The 20,210-nt window shown below is 39.2% G+C and overlaps 1 protein-coding gene across 5 annotated transcripts in view; it reads left to right on the top strand.

Annotated features, from left to right (window-relative positions):
• The window catches only part of SELENOI (selenoprotein I), a 41,144-nt gene that overhangs the window by 6,563 nt on the left and 14,371 nt on the right, over positions 1-20,210 (top strand). For 3 of the 5 annotated variants that reach the window (XM_032353094.1, XM_032353095.1, XM_032353096.1), the window contains exons 2-6: positions 9,100-9,168; positions 9,653-9,761; positions 11,597-11,671; positions 16,308-16,570; positions 17,532-17,640. In XM_032353094.1, coding sequence (XP_032208985.1) covers positions 9,100-9,168; positions 9,653-9,761; positions 11,597-11,671; positions 16,308-16,570; positions 17,532-17,640 — 625 coding nt within the window. The remainder of the gene's footprint in view (positions 1-9,099; positions 9,169-9,652; positions 9,762-11,596; positions 11,672-16,307; positions 16,571-17,531; positions 17,641-20,210) is intronic. The other 2 variants (XR_004287994.1, XM_032353097.1) reach the window with 1 other exon arrangement.

Raw genomic sequence — 20,210 nt, 5'->3', positions numbered from 1 at the left:
TTAAGAACATGTCATATACTAGTAGCTTTTATTGAGATAAAAGTCTTTTGATTAAATAATTAGGTTTGGGATTAATATTAAGTTAGAAAGAAACCACGTGCTAGTGTTTTGACTTAAAGTCATCTCTAACCAGATTTCCGCATCTGTGAAATGAAGGAGTATCTGCCTCATAGGATCGTTAATCAAAACTGAATGAGTCAATATTTGTAAAATGCCTGGCACATAGTGCTTTATTAATGTTAAGTAAGAATAAAACTTGACATTTGTGCTTCTCTGTTTGTGGACACTGGTTAACATACAGCATACACATGTGTACCCATATCCCAGGAAGTTCTACCAAGAGGAAGTATATTTTAGGAAAGCAAGTTAAGGGTGACAACTTAATGGAGAGATAGGAAGAGTCACAGAGAAAAACTTTGACTTCAGATTTCTTCTTCTCTTTAATCATATATAATAGTACAACATGCAGAGTCAGTAAACTTTCTCAAATATTGCTCTCCTAATTAAGGATCTGCAGTCCCCTCCATATATTTATCATGTGTTTGGTATCCAGATTTCCCTGCAGGGATTTCAGGTTTCTTCATTAAATGACCCCTCCTTTCGTCCTGTCATCTCTTGTTAGAATTTATTATAGATTACTTAAGTTTAGCAAGCAAACCTGTTTGTCATCATGACTCGCTTGTTTTTTACTGCTCCAGCTTCTCCAGTCTTCTGTCACTGTCTTCCAACTTGTTAGTAGATGTAAGTGATAATATTGACTGAAATGATATCTCATTGTCTACAGAGTCATATTTTCTGTGACTGTAGTTCCTAAAGTCTTGTATTGATAAAAAGTATTTTAAGAAATTTTAAATTTTTGTCCCAGGATTATTTGAAATCCTCCCCTACCTTTTTGGACTTTAAGTTTAGGTTTGGTAAATGTTTTTATACCATAGATTGTTTCTGTCTTGCATGTGGTAAATTTAGTGAGTACTTGCTGGATTTTATAATACCTTGTCTCTTGCTTGCAATGCAGTATTTGAAGTTACCATAGGGAGGGATAGGTGTTGGCCACTAAACTAATGGTGTGGTTTCTCCTTCAGCCGAGGAGTTGTGGGAGTGCCGTCAATGTTTGCCTTCACCAGAGCAGTGGTCCTCAAACCTGAGTGTGCTGCAGAATTACCAGGAGGGTCTGTTAAAAGAGATTGCTGAGCTGCACTCCTAGAGTGTCTGAGTCTGTAATCTGGGGCAGGGTCCCAAAATGTGGGTTCAGTTTGGTGACTACAGTTTGCGAACCACCCCATCGAAGAAATATTCAATTATATTGCAATCTGAAGAAATATTCAATTATATTGCAATCTGAAGAGGAGTTAATAAAACCCAGAGGTGGATATAAAGGAGTAAGAAACTATTACGTAACGAGTTAACTCTCAAACATCAGGTAGTCTTGATTTTGTGGAGCCTTAAGATATCTCTGAGCAGAAAAGAGGATGTAGCGCTTTCAGAATTGTGCACTGGTTTCTTATTGCTGGGTAACAAATTATCACAGACCTGGTAGCATAAAACAACACACATTATCTCACAGTTGCTTGTGAGTTAGGAGTTGGCAGCAGTTAGCCGGCTCCTCTCTCTGTTCAGGGTCTCACCAGGCTGCAGTTAGGGTGTCAGCTGGGCTGTGTTCTCATCTGCAGCGTGGGGTCCTCATCCAGGCTTGTGTGGTGTTGGCAGCGTGCAGTTCTTCCCAGTGGCTGAGGCCTTTAGCTCCCAGGGCTCTCCCACTTTTCCCTGCCACATGGCCCTCACCATACGCAGTTCACGTCATTGCTGCTTGCTTCTTAAAGGTCAGCAGGAGACTCCTCCACGTTGCTAAGATGAAGACTTCTATTCATGGAAATGATATCTTATCACGTTTGTCATAGAATGTATCCTAATCAAGGCAGTGACATCTGTCACCTTTGCTATATTCTGTTGGTTAGAAACTAGTCACCAGGTCTGCCCTCAAGGGAGTGGAATGAACCTTCAAAGGGAGGTGACTGCTTATAGAGGGGCTTGACTCACTGGGGATTACTTTAGGATGTGTCTGCCATAAACTGGAAGACAAATTTTAGAGGCTATTATGAGAATAATGATTTCAGTAAATTGGGTCCAGGTAGATCATAATTGTAGTTAAGCCAAGAAAGGGTAGTCTGGTTTCAGACAAAGTGATCAATTTCATAGACATGTTCCAGGATGAATCAGAAAGGACTTACAGTTTAGATCTGCTTATTAGCCGTTGTAATCCTTAAATTTTATAGTCTCTTCATGTGTAATATAAGTAGGAATAATCTATCTTACAATATCAAATAAGAGAACAGCTGTAATTGTCTGTGGAAACTGTAAAACATACAAATATAGGCACAATATTATTAAATGGGGAAGAGTAAGAATATCCCCTCGTGCAGTTAAAAGTTGCTGTGGACTAGTCCCTAGGGGAAAGCAGATTTGGTGAAGGGAATAACATTTCTTCTCATCATTGATACCTTAACTCTATACTGCTACTTAAATAAACATGCAAAGTAGTTCATGCATTTATGCATTCATATGTATAAACATTCAACTATGTTTATTGAGCTCAGGCTACTGTGTGCCAGAAGCATAAAAGATTAAGTTGTGAAGTTTTCTCCATTCTCTTAATTGTAAGTTTCTTTATATCCCAGTGCTCAGCGAGTCCTGCAATTTTATGTGAAAGGCTGCTCTTTTGATTGCCTTGGTATTTGTTGAGTGAATAACGATTTTTTAAATAATTGAGATCCCTCATTTTGTGTTTCTTGCTTAAAGTGCCTCACCTGGAGGATTGGAATGCCATTGCTAAAGAACTCTGCTCCAGGAGTGGCTGGTGGGATACATGTTGGCCACAGTGGATTCTGCTCCCGTAAAGACTTAAGACACCTAAACATAATTGAGCCATGAGTCCTGTCAGCGAGGTTCTGACCTCAGTATTATACCCCTGTGCTATACCAGACACTGAGCTTCATTGTGCAGGGGGAGAGAAGAGGGAGTTGACACTTTCTGTCCCTGTTTTAAGAAAGGTTGGCAATGTGTGTGTTGCATTTTAGAGATGTCTGAAAAGTTGGTTTGAGCAACAAATATTATAATTTCATATAACCCAGTTGTGAACTAAAGTTGGCTTTTTATGGACATCTTCCTTTTTACTCTTAAAAACTTGGATAATTTTGAACTCAAAAATTTTGGGACTAATTAAAAGAAACTTGAAGTATCATTTTGAGTTGGGTTGCATCTGAAGTGATTAATAGTAAGTGTGGTGTATGAACTGTAACAGCGTGTAGCAAGCCACACTTTACGGATTACTGTAGTTAATGAAATGTGTTTTATAACTATAAGGCTTCAGGGCACTGGGTGGCTCCCTCGGTTGAGCAGCTGACTTTTTTTTTTTTTTTAAGATTTTATTTATTTACTTGACAGAGAGAGATCACAAGTAGACGGAGAGGCAGGTAGAGAGAGAGAGAGATAGAGGGAAGCAGGCTCCCTGCTGAGCAGAGAGCCCGATGTGGGACTCGATCCCAGGACCGTGATATCATGACCTGAGCTGAAGGCAGTGGCTTAACCCACTGAGCCACCCAGGCGCCCAAGCAGCTGACTCTTGAAACAACATCAGTTGTTGTAGATTGTAGGATCAGGCCCCACGTCAGGCTCTTTGCTCAGTGGGGAGTCTGCTTGAGGATTTTCTCTCCCTCTCCCTCTGCATCTCCTCCCACATGTGTTTTTTTTTCCTTCCTCTCTCAGAAATCTTTTAAAAAATATATAAAGCTTATATTTCAGATGGGTAAAGACAGACCTTATATTAAAATCATTTGACAGTGAGAGTCCTATTTTCCTTATATTGTTTAGAAGACAAACAAAGTAGGGGAAATCTGCAGCTCAGTATAGTAGTAGAGCATTACTTGGGACAGTGGCCCCGGTCTAATTAATAATTTGTCCAAAGGTCTGTACTTAATCCAAGGGTGTGTCAGTTCGTATCAGTTTTCTTATCCGTACAGAGAAGGGATTTGAAATATAGTACCTTTTTAAAGGGAACACATCTATGTCCAAAGAGGTGGTTTCATAGTTTTCCTTTCATTGGAGCCAGTTTCCTTCTTAAATTAAGGGGAGTCTCACATTTTTAATGTCCCTTCTCAAAAACGTATACTAAGCAGCACATTTGGAAGTAATTTAGAAGTCACTGTACTGCTAACCCTAACCCTTAGTCTAACCCATAATCCTTTCCACCTGATGTGCTTTAAGTCTTGTAACTGGCCTCTATTTGCACTTTGGTCCCTGTCCAGTTCTTTTTACACTGTAATCAGTACAATCCTTTAAAAATGTAAATCAGGATGTGCATTGGTTTAGAATAAAATCTAGCTCACTGTGGTCTTGCTAGGTGGTGTAGGCCCACGTCTCCAGTCTCATTTCCTGTCATTCTTCCTGCTCACTAAGCTATAGCTGCATTAGCTTTCCTCCAATATTTCAAGTATTTCTAGCTTTCTGGTCTTAGCACATTTTTGTTCTCTTTGCTTGGAAGGTATCTTGGCATGTACTCCCTTCCCTGCAATACCTGTGTACCCCCCCTCCACACACACACAAATGCACACTGCCACATGTATATTCTTTATTTTCTATTTCTTTTTAGGTATTTTACATATAAATTCACAGATCTTAAGTGTCTAATGAATTTTTACATATGTACATACCCAAATAACCACCACCCACATCAAGGTACAGAATTATTTCTGGCACTTCAGAAGGCCCCCTTCAGTCTCTCTCATCAAATTACTATTATTACTTCTTATGTCATAAATTAATTTGTTTTTGAACTTGATACAAATGGAACTTACAACAGCATGTTCTCTTTAGGGTCTCTCTTCTTTGACTCATTATAGTGTGTCTTGCGTTCCTTATCTGTCTTCTCATCTTGGACTCAGCTGAGTATCCCCTCCTTAGAGAAGCTTTCTCTGAACACTCTGACACTATGCACACTCTCTGCCCTGAGTCCTCTTGCAAAATACCCTGCTTATTTCTTTCACGGTATTTAACACAACTTGTGATTATTCCTTGTTTTCGTGCTTCCTATCTCTCAATGGACTATGGACTTGGTTAACATAGGGAACATTCTGCTCTTGTTCATCGTTGTCTTCACTGGGCCTAGTAAAAATTTGCCTGGCACAGTTGTAGGTGCTCAGTCATAAATACCTGTTGGCTTACTGAATGAATGAATGAATGAAGAATGAAATCTGCTTTATTTTCTAACTTGTACTGAAGTAAAAAAAAAAAAAGAGTTCTGAAACTTCTTAATTTTTGGCAAAATGTTATCTAAAATAATTCTGATCTTACTAAGATTTTATGAAAATTTTCTCTTGTGGGAAAAATAGACTAATTGTCACAGATGGCAGGATAGAATTCTATACCCAATTAAAAATTATTAAATGTACTTGAGGGAAGTGTTTAGAAGTTCTGTCTCAATCAGCATTTTTACAGAGACTTAGGTGAAGGCATTATTATCAGCATGACCGATTTTTACATGCTGAGATTTTGAAGAGGCGTAGCTCTTACCTTGCCTAAGTGAGTGAATCTGAAGAGCTCTGGAGGGGATAGAAAAATGAGTTGAATCTTGTAAGATGAAATGTTATAATGGTAAATGTACAGTCTTGTCCTTAGGTTCCAACAGTCATCCTCACGTTAGCATGGAGAAAGGTGGCTTAGTCATCCACCTGCGCATTTGTATTTAAGTCTGCAGAATGATTTTGTTCCCATAGGAAATTAGTATGTTGAGTATCAGAGGAATATTGAGGAAGAGGGCCTTGTGGTCATATTCTCTCTACTCAAGCACCACGTGAAATGTTTCTTATGCCCTGGATCATGTTTGTATTGGTTTAATTACAAAGTGGATTTCCTGGAGCACCGGTTGTCAAACTAAAGCCCTCAGGCACCTGTTTTTGTGAATAAAGTTTTACTGGAACACAGCTGTGCCCACTTGTTTACTCTTTTTCTTTTTTTAAAAAAGATTTTTATTTATTTATTTGATAGAGACACAGCGAGAGAGGGAATACAAGCAAGGGGGAGTGGGAGAAGGAGAAGCAGGGTTCCCACTGAGCAGGGAGTCTGATGCGGGGCTCGATCCTAGGACCCTGGGGTCATGACCTGAGCCGAAGGCAGATGCTTAACGACTGAACCACCCAGGCGCCCCTGTTTACCTATTTTGTGTGACTGCTTTCTTGCTTCAGTGGTAGTGCTGAGTGTTTATTACAGAGACCATGTGGCCTGCAGAGCCTTAAATATTTACTATCCGATGCTTTCCTTGAAAAGCTTTCCTGCTTCTGGTCTAAAGTACAAGACCTAGATGAGGGGACGTTTGAAAGCATGGCAAGAGGAGCAGCAAGAGGAATGTGAGATGTGTAAGCAGGTGAAGAGAAGATATAGGTGTGACGGGGGAGCGGCCTCAAATAGTTGAAGCATGGTTATTGGGAAGAAAAATTGGACCCTTGTCTGCTTAACTTTGTAAAGCAGTATGAAAACAGGATGGAAAATATGGAACAAGGAGAGGGTTTTGTTAGTATATAGAAAGTTGGTTTAACATGGGTTGGGTTTGCTTCTGGAAATGAGTTTTTTGGCACCAGAGGCATTTGAAAATAGGACAGATGTCTGCTTTACCTGTTTGCGTTGATGAGGGTCAGGTGTCTTCTGAACTCTTGTGATTCTGAGATTTTGCCTTGGAATAATTCTCAAACCCAGGCTATGGTTTTCAAGCATTTCTCCAGGGCACTAGCTTCATCTGGCCTTGCAGATTGGAGATCAGGCAAGCCACAGTGGGCCTTAACAGTGGCTTATCTACCTGGTTCAGGTGTTCAGATATATACCATTCCACCGGAAAATAAAAAAATATATAAGAAGCTTTAACAAATACCTAAATCTAGTTTAACATCTCTAAAAGTTTATTATTTATTTATTTTTTCGTGCATGTGGAAAGTTTGAATGATTCTTTTTTCCTGTTGATTCACAACACAGTTTTAAGTTTCTTTGTTTATACTAAGTGATATGTGATATCGAAAAATACTCCTGTGTGTAAGGCTAGAGCCCAGAGTGTTTTTTAGGTTTATTGTTTGCTACCTTTTGTGATCTCATTTTACATTTTCTTGCTGTACTTGAGCTAAAGGTGAAACATTTACTTGGGCAAACTAACCTTGTATTTAGCTCTGCATTCTTTTCATACTTCTGGTCTTCTGAAGTAGAAATTTAGAGGTAGAACTTCACAATTTAAAAAGAGGAGCTTTTCAAATGAAAATTCCACCAGTTAAGGGCCTTCTTTTAGATCTGAATTCAAAAGATGGAAAGCTGTTGAATGAGGCTCATTCAGCAAACATTTGAATTAAGAACATTATACTTTGTACATCGTATTCGGTATTCATGGGATGTCTTAAACAGTTTCCTTCTGACTTGGACTTCTTACAGTGTTCTTCACAGTAGACAGTGTGCTTGAAATGTATGGTTTCCCCATTTATCTGACCTGCTGGCTAGTCAAGTCGGTCTGGATGCTGGCTCCTGTAAGTGGAGATCAGGACCCTCCCCCTTGTCATTGGCAGCCTCTATTGGTTCCCTGTCCTTAGGTCCGAAGACTTAAATCCACGTAGCCCTGTCAGCTGAGGACCCCTTCATTCTGTAGAGGTTTAGATGCAGTGACATTTGTTATGTGGAAAAGCTTTGTAACCTGTGGGAAACTGTGCAAGTGCAAGGTGATTTTAGGAAGAACATAACTCGCATTTAAGTAGTCTCCTGGCTGCGCAGCCTGTCCCTGCAGCCAGCCAGTGGAGGCACGCTGGGATCTTCACCGTTTTCCTCCCCTGGTCTAGCTCAGATCCGTTGTCCCAGTTATCCCATTTCAGGCAGAATGGGTTGGAGAAAGGGAGGCACTCAGACATGGGAGTCTGCTAAATCATTTGACTTACTAGTTAACTGTCTTTGCTAGCAGTATTTAACATACTTCTCTGCATTTACTTTTTTGTTCCATCACACTTTGGAGTCTTGAAACATTGATGAGAAAAGATTTCGTGCATATTTGGAAGCATTCAGGAAGAAGTTTTGACCTTTAATTATGATTTTTTAAAAATTTAGATAATTCAAATGCTTACTACCTCTTTTATGGACATACTAAGCGTTACTATAAAACACAAAACTTTTTCAGACATTGGACTATTGTGATGTTTAAATGTCAGCTGGGTGAGTTAGGTGGTATTCCCACTCTCTGAGGTGGGAATTATCCCTTACCCATGATCTCTTCTTCCCCACACCTAGTGGAGTGCTTATGACATGCTGGGTACACCATTGTGTGTGTATTTGATGAATAAGTCATTGATGTGACTCTTAAAATTATATGTATGTCTGTATGTATAAATACAGATATTTGTTAAAATTTCCTTTGAATTTTTATTAAATAGCTCAATAATTAGGGAATAAACTGGATCACCACAGAACCCTAACCTGTTCTTACCTTCCTTTGGTTATTTATGCGAGCTGTTTTTCTGCTGTAAAGGGATCTGTCATCCTTTGGTGGTTAAAAAACATTTAAGAATATCTAGTACTTACATAGCTCTTACCGTGCGCAAGGTACTACTTTAAGTGTTTCACGCATATGATTAATTTACTTAATTCTTATGGCAGTCCTTTGAGGAAGAAGCTGTGCTCCTCATTTACAGGTGAACAAACTAAGGCAGAGATTAACTTTCCCAAAGTTGCACGTCTAGTAAGTGTTTTAGTGGTGGTATAAGGAGGTGGAGAAAATCTGTGTTGGAATGTATACAGTGTGCACATTTTGATCTTGCATTGTAAGTGAGGTCTTATAAGTAGTATAAGTTTCTCTACTGAAACATTGTAACATTATAAAAATTGAATGAATGAAGAAAAGATACCTGCTGTACTTGACCATCTTTGTCCCATTTATATTGTTCTTCCAGTTTTGTTATTTAGATGAAGACATCATGTAAATAGACATAGTTTCTAGGTTATTTTTGTAATACTATTTTCACTCCAGAAATACTGTTCTATTTGCTAATGTGCAAGGATAACTGAATATTTTCTTTCATTTCTTAACAGTACAGTGCTGTGGATACCAATCCACTCTCTCTGTATGTCATGCATCCATTTTGGAACACTATAGTCAAGGTAAGATGATTAATAGGCTTGTACTTATGTTTTAGTAAGTTTTAAATATTTTATGGAGTGTTATGGATGCAACTGTTTGTTTAATAAGAAAGATAATCTAGAAAAACTAGCTCTCCCATCCTTCTTTTCCCTTAGTCACATACCTTTTGATTTATCTCCCTGTTGGCGTATAAGCTTATACTGTAGAATTTATCATTTTTATAAAATGAATTTAAAAATTTCCCAAGTAAATATAATGTTATTATTATAAAAGTTTGTTGATTATGGAGTTATTTAAAATACAGAACATAGAAGAAAGATGCTTATTTTTATCAGCGGGCATTATGGTTTATATTTTAATATATAATAATAATATATATAACATATATATGTATGATCTTTCAAGTTTATAGCCTTTATTATGAATTAAATTTGCATCTTGTGTAGTGGCCAGAGAGATTTCTTTACTTTAACTATTTTGTAATTACTTTGAAAAAAAAAATAGGTATTTCCTACTTGGCTGGCTCCAAATTTGATAACCTTCTCTGGCTTTCTGCTGGTTGTATTCAATTTCCTACTTATGGCATACTTTGATCCTGACTTTTATGCTTCAGGTAAGATTACTACTTTACTATAAAATTTAAAATGTCTAAATGGAGAAAAATGAGATGTGGTTATTTTCTGGTTCTATTCATATGCTTGTATTTTGGGGAAGTTTTACATACTACAAGAGTATGTAAAATGTTAGGAATTGGGTGTAAAAGCTAAGTTGTATTTTCACAGTCTGTTATGGTTGTTTCCATTAAGTTCTGGAAACCAGTTTGGCTCCTTAATTTAGATATGCTGTCTAAAAAGCAATGAGGTTTTGATAAATAAAGAATAATTGGATTTATAAGAAGACAAAAATTAGGATTATGACACTTTACCTGAAAGTGAATATGAGCAGGGTCCAGCATACTTAACAGTTCCGGAAATATCCCTTCCCTTGTTCTAATTATGCAAGAAAAATCCCCCTTTTGAAGATTATCTCTCTTTCACTCTACCCAGCATCCGTATTTGCCTTTAATACTTTTGAGTTTCCTCTGAAAAAGGTTCTTAAACGTTTGTTGAAGTCTTCTTTCACGTCTGTTCCTGTCTTCCTGTTCTCCTTCACCCTGTTTCTGCCCTAGACCACAGGACAGAATCTGGCTGTATTTGGGATAAGGGGGGGTAAGTGGGAGATAGAGCTGATTCTCATTGCTCAGCCAGTTGATGGAGTTGAGAGGAAGTGAAAGGTGGAGGTAGATGAACATATCTTGCATTCTAAGTTGGAGTATATATTTTCCGATAATAATACTTACAAAAGATGTGTTAAGGAGTTTTAGTGTTATAATTCATCTGTGTTGTGTGTTTAGCAGACTTGTGGACTGACCTGGAGAAACTGACAGTCACTGAAAACATTGTTTTTGTAGGAAAGTTCGGATTTTCAAAAACTTATGACTTGATATTATAGAAATTCTAAATATTGGAATTATATATTTGCTTAACTATCAATTCAGATTTTAAGCTATGTCTTCTATACATGTAATAAAATGGCAACTTTTTGAAGATCATAAAGTATGACATAATTAATAAGATTAAATTTTATTAAGCATGGTTTGGATATTAACAGTTTCTAAAAATTTGTATTTTAATCTTCAGAACATCCTCAAAAGTTTATTTTGTAACTGGAAATATTTTTTCCCACTATTCTAACATTATTTGCTTACTTATTAAGAGAGCTAAAAATACGTAAATATTATGTATATTTCCCCAAATCATAGAACCTAGAGGACCAAATAAACCATCTAGTCCTGGTATATTTGGTAAATAGACAGGAAGAGTTAAATGGTATATTCATAGTCAAACTGCCGGTTGAGTACAGAGCCGGGACTAGAGCCCAGACCTCCTGATTCTCAGTTGTTCTGTCTTAGAGGGCAGTCGTGAGGTTCAGACATTTCAGAATGATTCTGATGCCAGATCATCTAGTGAAGGTGACCCATCTATACCCAAATGAAAAGGTCTTTTGTTTGGCTAGTTAATAATGTAATGAAAAAAATACAGATTGAAGGCCCAATATGTTTGTAGGATAATTGCAAACAACAAGGATCAGATTAAACACAGGCATCTTTTAAGTTCCAAAAATATTAATTTTTATTCTCAGCACGTAAGTAGTTTTCAAGTAAAGATGGACAATCAGTTTTGAGTTAAAATTAAAGTTCAGTCCTCTTGTTAATAAGGGTTGGGGAGATACTCCTTTGGTTTTGTCAGTTTAATGATATATTTTAATATCTACCTAATTCTGCCTTAAAAATATATTACAAGGTACTTTAACTTCTATTTAAGAAGTAGAAATATTTCTCATTGGCAGTACATGGTGTGGTAGAACGTGTGTACTTTGTGTTAAAAGCCGCGTTGCTTTCCTTTGCAGCACCAGGTTACAAGCACGTGCCCGACTGGGTGTGGATTGTAGTGGGCGTCCTCAACTTCATAGCCTACACTCTCGGTAAGAAGTCGGTAAATGCTCATAAACTCAATGGCTGGTGAACCTGTCAGCAGGGAGAGCCACCAGCCACTAAGTTAACATTTTCTCCTATGCTTAATTCATTTTATTAATTAATTAATAAATATTAATTTCCTGTTCAATATAAACATATATTTTTGAGTTTCTCTGTGGAAAATATTGTCACTCGTTGCTAGGGAATGCAAAGAATAAGGTAGGAGTTGGCACACTACCCCTTATAGCGCAGCTCTGGCCCGTCACCTGATTTTATAAGTAAAGTTTTGCTGGAACACAGCTCTGTGTATTCCTTTACGTGTTGTCTGTGCCTGCTTTCTGCAACAAAGACAAAGCTGAGTTGTTGCAACAGAGGCTTCTGATGACCTACAGTGCCTCAACTATTTACTGTCTGGCTCTTCACATAAAATATTTACCCACAGCTGGAATAAGACATCATTTTTGCCTTACGTTTGGGAAACAGTACTGACATATCAAATAACTGTGGAATACTGAGAGCTGCCCTAATAGAGCAAAGCGGCAAAGCAAAAATAAGTGGGAGAATAAGAAAGTCATCAATTCTTATTTGGTGGAGGGGGTGGTCAGGGTAGTCTGCTGGGTTAGGCCGTACTATCTTTTTGGCCAAGAATGCTTTTTATTGGGATTATCTGCATGGCTTGTCCTGCCTGCTCCTGTTCTCCTTCCCTATTCTGTTTTTCTCCGTAGTACTTAATGCCACGTGACCTGCTTGTCTGTCTGCCCTAAAATGTACGTAGCTTTGAGGGCTACCCAGTGATTAGAGTAGTGCCTAACATGTAGTAGGCACCTAGTATATAGTTTTTTTTGTTTGTTTGTTTTTAAAGATTTTATAGAGAGAGTGAGTGAGCACAGGCAGACAGAGAGGCAGGCAGAGGCAAAGGGAGAAGCAGGCTCTCTGCCGAGCAAGGAGCCCGATGTGGGGCTTGATCCCAGAACCCTGGGATCATGACCTGAGCCGAAGGCAGCTGCTTAACCAAGTGAGCCACCCAGGCGTCCCCAGTATATAGTTTTTGAATGAATATAAAATACCAGACCCTGACTTCAATTTGCTGAGATCTCTTCAGGTAAAAATGACTTGCACTCATAAAGCCAGTATAATTTGGTGCATGATTAAATGCTGACATTGCAGGTGACCAGAGCTGCAAGAGTTTGGGGAAGGAGAGAGTGAAGTCCAGAACAATTAGGGGAAAGCTTAGTGAAAAACAACATTTTTAGGTGGAAGCTTTTGTACGTTTGTTCTTAAAGATGAGCGGGTTTAAGAATTCTATAGGGTTTGGTTGCCAAGGATAGAGAGAAATAGGGAAAAAGGGGAGACTGGCCTATGGCTCTGGCTTTTAACAGCATATCTTAAGAATTTTTTGTAGAGGGGGCACCTGGGTGGCTCAGTGGGTTAAAGCCTCTGCCTTCGGCTCAGGTCATGATCCCAGGGTCCTGGGATCAAGCCCACATCCGGCTTTCTGCTCAGCAGGGAGCCTGCTTACCTGCGCCCCTCTCTCTCTGTCTGCCTCTCTGCCTACTTGTGATCTCTGTCTGTCAAATAAATAAATAAAATCTTTAAAAAAAAAGAGCCTTTTGTAGATAATACTCTACCACCTACCTGTTTCATGTCCAGGATTTTGGCAAAAATCCTGACTAAACATGAACTATTTATTGCAAAACTGCCTTGAACTAATGTGAGGCAATGTATACACTTTATTCTACTAGTGTGACTATCCTTGCCTTTTGTTGCAGAAATATTAATGTCTTTGATTACAAGGTGCTGTTTTAGCTCCTCCTGAGTTGTTCCTTCCCATAATATATGGTAAATGCCCTGAAATACTTTAAAAAAAAATTTTTTTTTCTGAAACATATCCAGACTTGTGGAGCTGTATTGGGTTCAGTGAGAAGATGTACAAAACCTAATTAGTATGCAGTCCATGAATTTCAGTGTTTGTAATAACTGCCCAGGAGTTGCACCACAAACAGGAATTTAAGCCAGCGAATAATGAGAAAAGACTTTGTGGAAATATTTAAGCTACTTAAGGGCAGAAAAGTTCCCAACACTGTATAATAGAGATCTGCAGTGTTTGGGCAGGAATCTGGGATTTGTCCTTTTTCTTATTCCTTCAGCAGTATTTTTTAAGGTTTTCTTTGCCACCAGCTGAGGTAGGCACTGGGGATAGTACTGTAGTAAGATAAACACAGTAATCATAGGAATTTTTAATTCCTTAAATCTGAATCTTTGCAATTAGCCCAATACTTAACAAAATGATTTCTTTTGAGGAAAACTTTTTATGGTTCACCTGCTGCTGCTTTTTTTTTCTTTCTTAATAATGTCTCCCCTACTAGATGGACAGTTCCTGGTGATCACAGGAATGGAATCTTCTTCAACGGGGTGCTTGGATCTGCACAAGCGTGCAGAGCTATGCGTCAGACTCTTCTTTTTAACTAGGCTTTCTCATTCTCCCTCCTTCTCTCCTTACACGCCCCAGCCCCCCGGCTCCTCTGTTTCTGCCCCTTAATGTGAAGGTGTTCCGCTGTGCTTTATCCTTCATTTTCTCTTTCTGCTCATTCCCTTGGCAGTCCTGATCCTTCCCACTGTGGAGATGACTCCTGTGTGTCTAGCAAGCCCTCGTCTGTCTTCTGAATTGCTAGTGAGGGCCTTAGGTGGAGTTGCTTGATATTACCGTGTGCATAATTCTGCCAACACTTCAGTTTTAGCATTTAAAATTGTACTCAGCCTCTTTAACACCAGTCACGCTCCTTCTTCGGACTTCTTTATTTCCTACCCCTCTCTTGGTTAGCCAGATGGGAAATTTTGGAGAGTATCTTTCAGTCCTTCAGCCTCACGGATCACCTTTTACTGCATTGCCATTTTTATTTTCTTAATATCTCACCTGCCTCCAGCCTTTCATTCCCACTGGATCCCATGTCAGTGTAGGCCTGTGGATTAGTGTGCTCGCTCCAGCCAGTCATTCCCGCCGATGACAGCAGCGTCTTACAAAGCTCATCGCGGCTTTCACCCTTTAACTTCCCTGCTCACATCCTTTTAGTAGCTCCTTGTCCTCCCTGAAACTATAAAACTTGCTCCAGCCTCCCTACTGCCTTTTGCACAGACTGGTTTCTTTAGTCAACCTGAACTACTCGGCATTTTCTGAATACTCATGTGCTTTTCCGTCTTGGTATTTTTGCTGCCAGCACTCGCTCCTCCTGAAACCTCATATTCTTATCTGCTGAAATCCAACTCATTCTTTGTGTCTCCACTCAGGTTTCATCCGGTCTGGAAGGCCGTTCTTGATTATCTTAGCCTGAAGGGTACTTGTCCCTTTCCTGTATTCTCCTGTGGTTTGGGATGTACTGTATCTTTAATTACCACATTTTGTTTTCCTTTCTCAGTTGTAGACTGAGGGCACAGGCTTAGTTTATTCTGAGATTATTCTCGTAATCGTCACAGCGTCAAGCATAATGCATTGAATGGTTTTAATACATTCTTATATTTCCTGAATGCCTTCTACGTGCAAAGCCTTTTCTGAAAGCACTTAAAATTGTGGAAGGTGGGGGGTGCCTGGGTGGCTTAGTGGGTTGGGCCCTGCCTTTGCCTCGGGTTCTGATCTCAAGGTCCTGGGATCAAGCCCTGTATCAGGCTCTCTGCTCAGCAGGGAGACTGCTTCCCTCTCTCTGCCTGCCTGCCTCTCTGCCTACTTGTGATCTCTCTCTGTCAAATAAAAAATAAATTGTGGAAGTGTACATTTGTGACAAAATGACTAATTTCAAACAAGGTGAAATAGGCGTTGGGACTCAAGCACAGGGTGTTTTAGAGCAAGGAGTGGTTATATAAGTTGTAATGAGTAACTATGGAATATTCTCTGGAGGGTTGAAAATTTGTGACTAGTGGAACAACTCAGTTATTAGGCTCATTTGGAAGAATTCAGAGTCCAACTATGATGCTTTGTCCTCAGATCTAAAATTGACACCATTTAGTGTGATGTAATGTATTTTAATTTCAGTTATTTATTTATTTAAAAAAGATTTTATTTATTTATTTGACATATAGAGATCACAGGTAGGCAGAGAGGCAGGCAGAGAGAGCGAGAGAGGAGGAAGCAGTCTCCCTGCTGAGCAGAGAGACCCATAGGGTCTCTCAATCCCAGGACCCTGGGGATCATGACCTGAGCTGAAGGCAGAGTCTTAAACCCACTGAGCCACCCAGGCGCCCTTCAGTTATTTATTTTTTAAGATTTTATTTACTCATTTGACAGGAAGAGAGAGAACCAGACTTCAAATTGAGCAGGAAGCCTAATGCTGGACTTGATCCCAAGACCCCCAGATCATGAACTGAGCTGAAGGCAGATGTTTAACCTACTTAGCCACCCAGGCACCCCGAATTTAAATTTTAGATTATACTCTGAGAAATTAACAGATTTTATTTCTGAAATCTTTGAATTGTAGGAATTAAAGGTTGGGTTTTTATAAAATGTGTCGGCTGGTAGCTATTCTTTAGTTAATTAACATTCCTATGATAGTGCTGATCCGTTTTGTTTTGTGTTTCTCCAGTTTATTAAAGACGACTTTCTACATACTGGTACAGATGTTGACCTTTTCCCATGGCAATGTGTTTCTGTTGCAGATGGTGTGGATGGAAAGCAAGCCCGGAGAACCAATTCCAGCACCCCTTTAGGGGAGCTTTTTGACCATGGCCTGGATAGTTGGTCATGTGTTTACTTTGTTGTGACTGTATATTCCATCTTTGGACGAGGACCATCTGGTGTCAGTGTTTTTGTTCTTTATCTCCTGCTATGGGTAGTTTTGTTTTCTTTCATCCTGTCCCACTGGGAAAAATATAACACAGGGATTCTTTTCCTGCCATGGGGATATGACATTAGCCAAGTGGTAAGTACGCGTTCTGCCTTAAATTTTCAACATTGCCATGAATTTTGGGGGCAAGCTTTTGTCATTCCTTCTTTATAGCCCTTATGCTTTTTGGCTAGAACTGACTTGGTGCTTTTTAAAAATTCCTTTTTGTCTTGTGTTATTTCCTGCTTATTTATGAGCAGTTTCAAGTGGAATAGCATAGTGAGCCCTTATGTACCTGTTACTTAGCTTCAGCAGCTGCATGGCCAGTCCAGTTTCGTGTATCGCCTTCCTCCCAGTTAGTTTAAAGAAAGTGATAAGTATTAGTGATAAGTATTTTACTACGTGATAGTATGGTAGTATGTGATAATATTTTACTATATCTATCTCTAATAGTAAGAGTACTATTTAAGCAACCATAGTCACAATGTCATTATTACTAAAAAATGGTTAGCTTCTTTATCTTAATAAATATTCCTTTGAACTGTTGATTTTTGTAAATAAAGATATGCACATGTAATTGCTGCTTTTTTGCCTTTACTGCCCATGTTTCAATGAGTAGAGATACTTGTTTTCTCTTACTTAATAGGCTTGCTGTTAACTCTCCCTGCCTTTGAATACCAGCTTTTTATGTTGCCATTTTGCCCATTTGCACCTAAGGCCCCAGTAGAGCATCAGACTTCGGAGTGTGTGTGAAGAAAGTGATTGGGTAGGCAAATTGGATCATCCTGTGCCTTAACCAAATCCTGACAGGCCTTACAGTGTTCTAAATTATGGCCAGTTGCTTGCCTTGTTTAGAAGTTAGTTATTTTATGGCATTGTTTGCTGAGAAAAAGACATTTTTAAAGGCAAGAAGACTTGCCACAGTATCGAATTTAAGTGTACTTCTTGCTTTTACTAAAGCTATTTACTAGACTCAGGCTGCATATAGCATTATTGGCTCCCTGATCTTTCCAGCTGTTAATGCCTCTATATGCTTTTGTCTGCATTTTCCTTCCAGACTATATCTTTTGTCTACATAGTGACTGCGATTGTGGGAGTTGAGGCCTGGTATGAACCTTTCCTGTTTAATTTCTTATATAGAGACCTATTCACTGCAATGATTATTGGTAAGAAGCTCCATGTTGAAGCCTATTTTAACGTGACTTTATTATTGAAGCCAGTGTTTGGTTATCACAAGCCATACCACCTTTTCCTCTCTCCCACACCCTCCAGCAAGCAGAACGACCCTGCAGTCCTGGTTTGAACCAAACCAGTAAGGAAAACGAGGTTTCTGTGTTTTGGTCTATTTCTAGTCAGAAGGAAATAAATACCAAAATCACATAAACCTTGTAAACTATTTAAACTAGTCTAGACTGTTCCAGAGGATCCACATTTAGTATAGATCCACATTGGTGTAGATTTCATGCCTATCTCAAAATTGAAGATCACTAGTTTGTAGGAAGTAGAATAGATGAAAGGTAGTGACTACTTCATAATACATCCACTCCAAAAGTTGAGGCTTTGTTCCTCTCAGATACTCTCCTTCTTTTGCCACTGGCTGTTAGGTAAAAGTTTCTGATCATGATAATGTTTCCCTTTTGATTTTAGTGAGAGTGGGTATCTACAGGAGGCAGAGTGTTTCCTATGCAAAGAGGCAAGGAGGAAGTTATTTGGGGCTGTGATTGTGGGGCACTAGGAGTGGCATTAGGACCTCTGAAGGAGTAAAATAGCAAACTCTTGGCGATTGCTCTGTTCCCTTGTCTAAAAAATAACCCGCTCTCTCACTACCAGTGAAGCTTGGTAATAGAATGGGCATTGGGTAGGGTTTAGAAACAGCTGAGAATGCGGTGCATTAGGCCCTGGCTTTTAGGCAGTGGTTTGGGCCTTTTTCTGTGGCCTTAAACTACAGATATTTTAGAAACCCACTGTTCTCCAAATCCAAATATTCATTCTTGGGTTTCTGTATGAACTGAATCCTCTGCCTTGAAAAGGCTAGCTATTTTTCACTCCCCGCCACATAGCGAATCGTTTTAAGTGACTAGACCTGTGGCAATATTGCTGCATTTTATGTTTAAATGTCAGATTTAACAATAAGATGGAATCCTCTGGTATGTGAGATACATTTTTGAATGTTAAGTGGGTACTTTAAGAGGCATTTAACTTTCTTTGTAGTTTATAAGTTTATCTGAATTCTTCTCTCTGAAATAAAGCAAAAGCCCACGTTTCTTCTTTACAAATAAATAAAGCCGCTTTCCCAGTACAGGGGTACCTCATTTTATGGCACTCACCTCATTGTGCATTGCAGGTATTGTGTTTTTTACAAATCGAAGGTTTGTAGCAACCTTTTAGCTAGTCTGTTAGCGCCGTTTTTCCAACAGGATTTGCTCACTTCATGTCTCCCTCGGTCATATTTTGGTAATTCTTGCAATATTTCAGACTTTTACATTATTATATTTGGTATGGTGATCTGTGATCAGAGATCTTTGATGTTACTATTAGAATTGTTTTGGGGCCCCACAAACCACACCCATATAAGATGGCGACTTAATTAAGAAATGTTGGGTGTGTCTGACTGCTCTACCTACCCTGCTCTCCCTCTCTTTGCTCTCCCTGTCCTCAGGCCTCCCTACTTCCTGAGACACACTATTGAAATTAGGCCAGTTAGTGATCCTGTGGTGGCCTCTAAGCATTCAAGTGAAAGGAAGAGTCACACATCTCTCACTTTAAATCACAAATTAGAAATGATTCAGCTTAGTGAGGAAAAAACCAAGATAGGCCCAAAGCCAGCACCTCCCCATCCCGCCACCAACCAATTAGCTAAGTGTGTAAATGCAAAGGAAAAGTTCCTGAAGGAAATGGAAGGTGCTACTCACTGAATAAATGAGTGGTAAGAAAGCAGAACAGCCTTTTTGCTGATACAGAGCAAGTTTTAGTGGTCTGGATAGAAGATCAAACCAGCCACAACATTCCCTTAAGCCAAAGCCTAATTCAGAGCAAGGCCCTAGCTCTCTTCAATTCTTTGAAGGCTGAGAGAGGTAAAGAAGCTGCAGAAGAAAAGTTTGAAGCTAGCAGTGGTTGGTTCATGAGGTTTAAGGAAAGAAGGCGTACCTGTATCATGAAAGTGCAAGGTGGAGCCTCAAGTGCTGACGTAGAAGTTGCAGCAAATTATCTGGAAGGTGATTGAGGAAGAGGCTACACAAGTAACAGATGTTCCGTCTAGATGTGACCACTTTAATACTGGAAGGAAATTACATCTAGGACTTCGTAGCTAGAGTGGAGAAGTCAATGCCTGCCTTCAAAGGACAGGCTGACTCTCTTTTTCGGGGCTAATGCAGCTGCTGACTTGAAGGTGAAGCCAGCGCTCATTGACTATTCTGAAAGTACTAGGGCCCTTAAGAATTTGTTAAATCTACTCTGCCTGTCTTCTCTACATGGAACAACAAAGCCTGGATGGTAGCACATCTGTTTACAACACAGTTTACTGAATATTTTAAGCCCATTCTTGAGATCTGCTCAGAAAAAAGGATTCCTTTCAATATATTTCTTCTCATTGACAAGCACCTGGTCACCCAAAGCTCTGATGATGATACACAGAGAGATTAATGTCATTTCCTTGCTTGTTAAGACAGCATCCATCCTGCCAGAGATTGAAGAGTAATTTTGACTTTCACGTCTTATGATTGAAGGAATAGATAAC

Source organism: Mustela erminea, chromosome 7 (genome assembly GCF_009829155.1).
Source record: "Mustela erminea isolate mMusErm1 chromosome 7, mMusErm1.Pri, whole genome shotgun sequence".
Lineage (NCBI taxonomy): Eukaryota > Metazoa > Chordata > Mammalia > Carnivora > Mustelidae > Mustela > Mustela erminea.
This window is presented reverse-complemented; position numbering and strand designations above follow the sequence as displayed.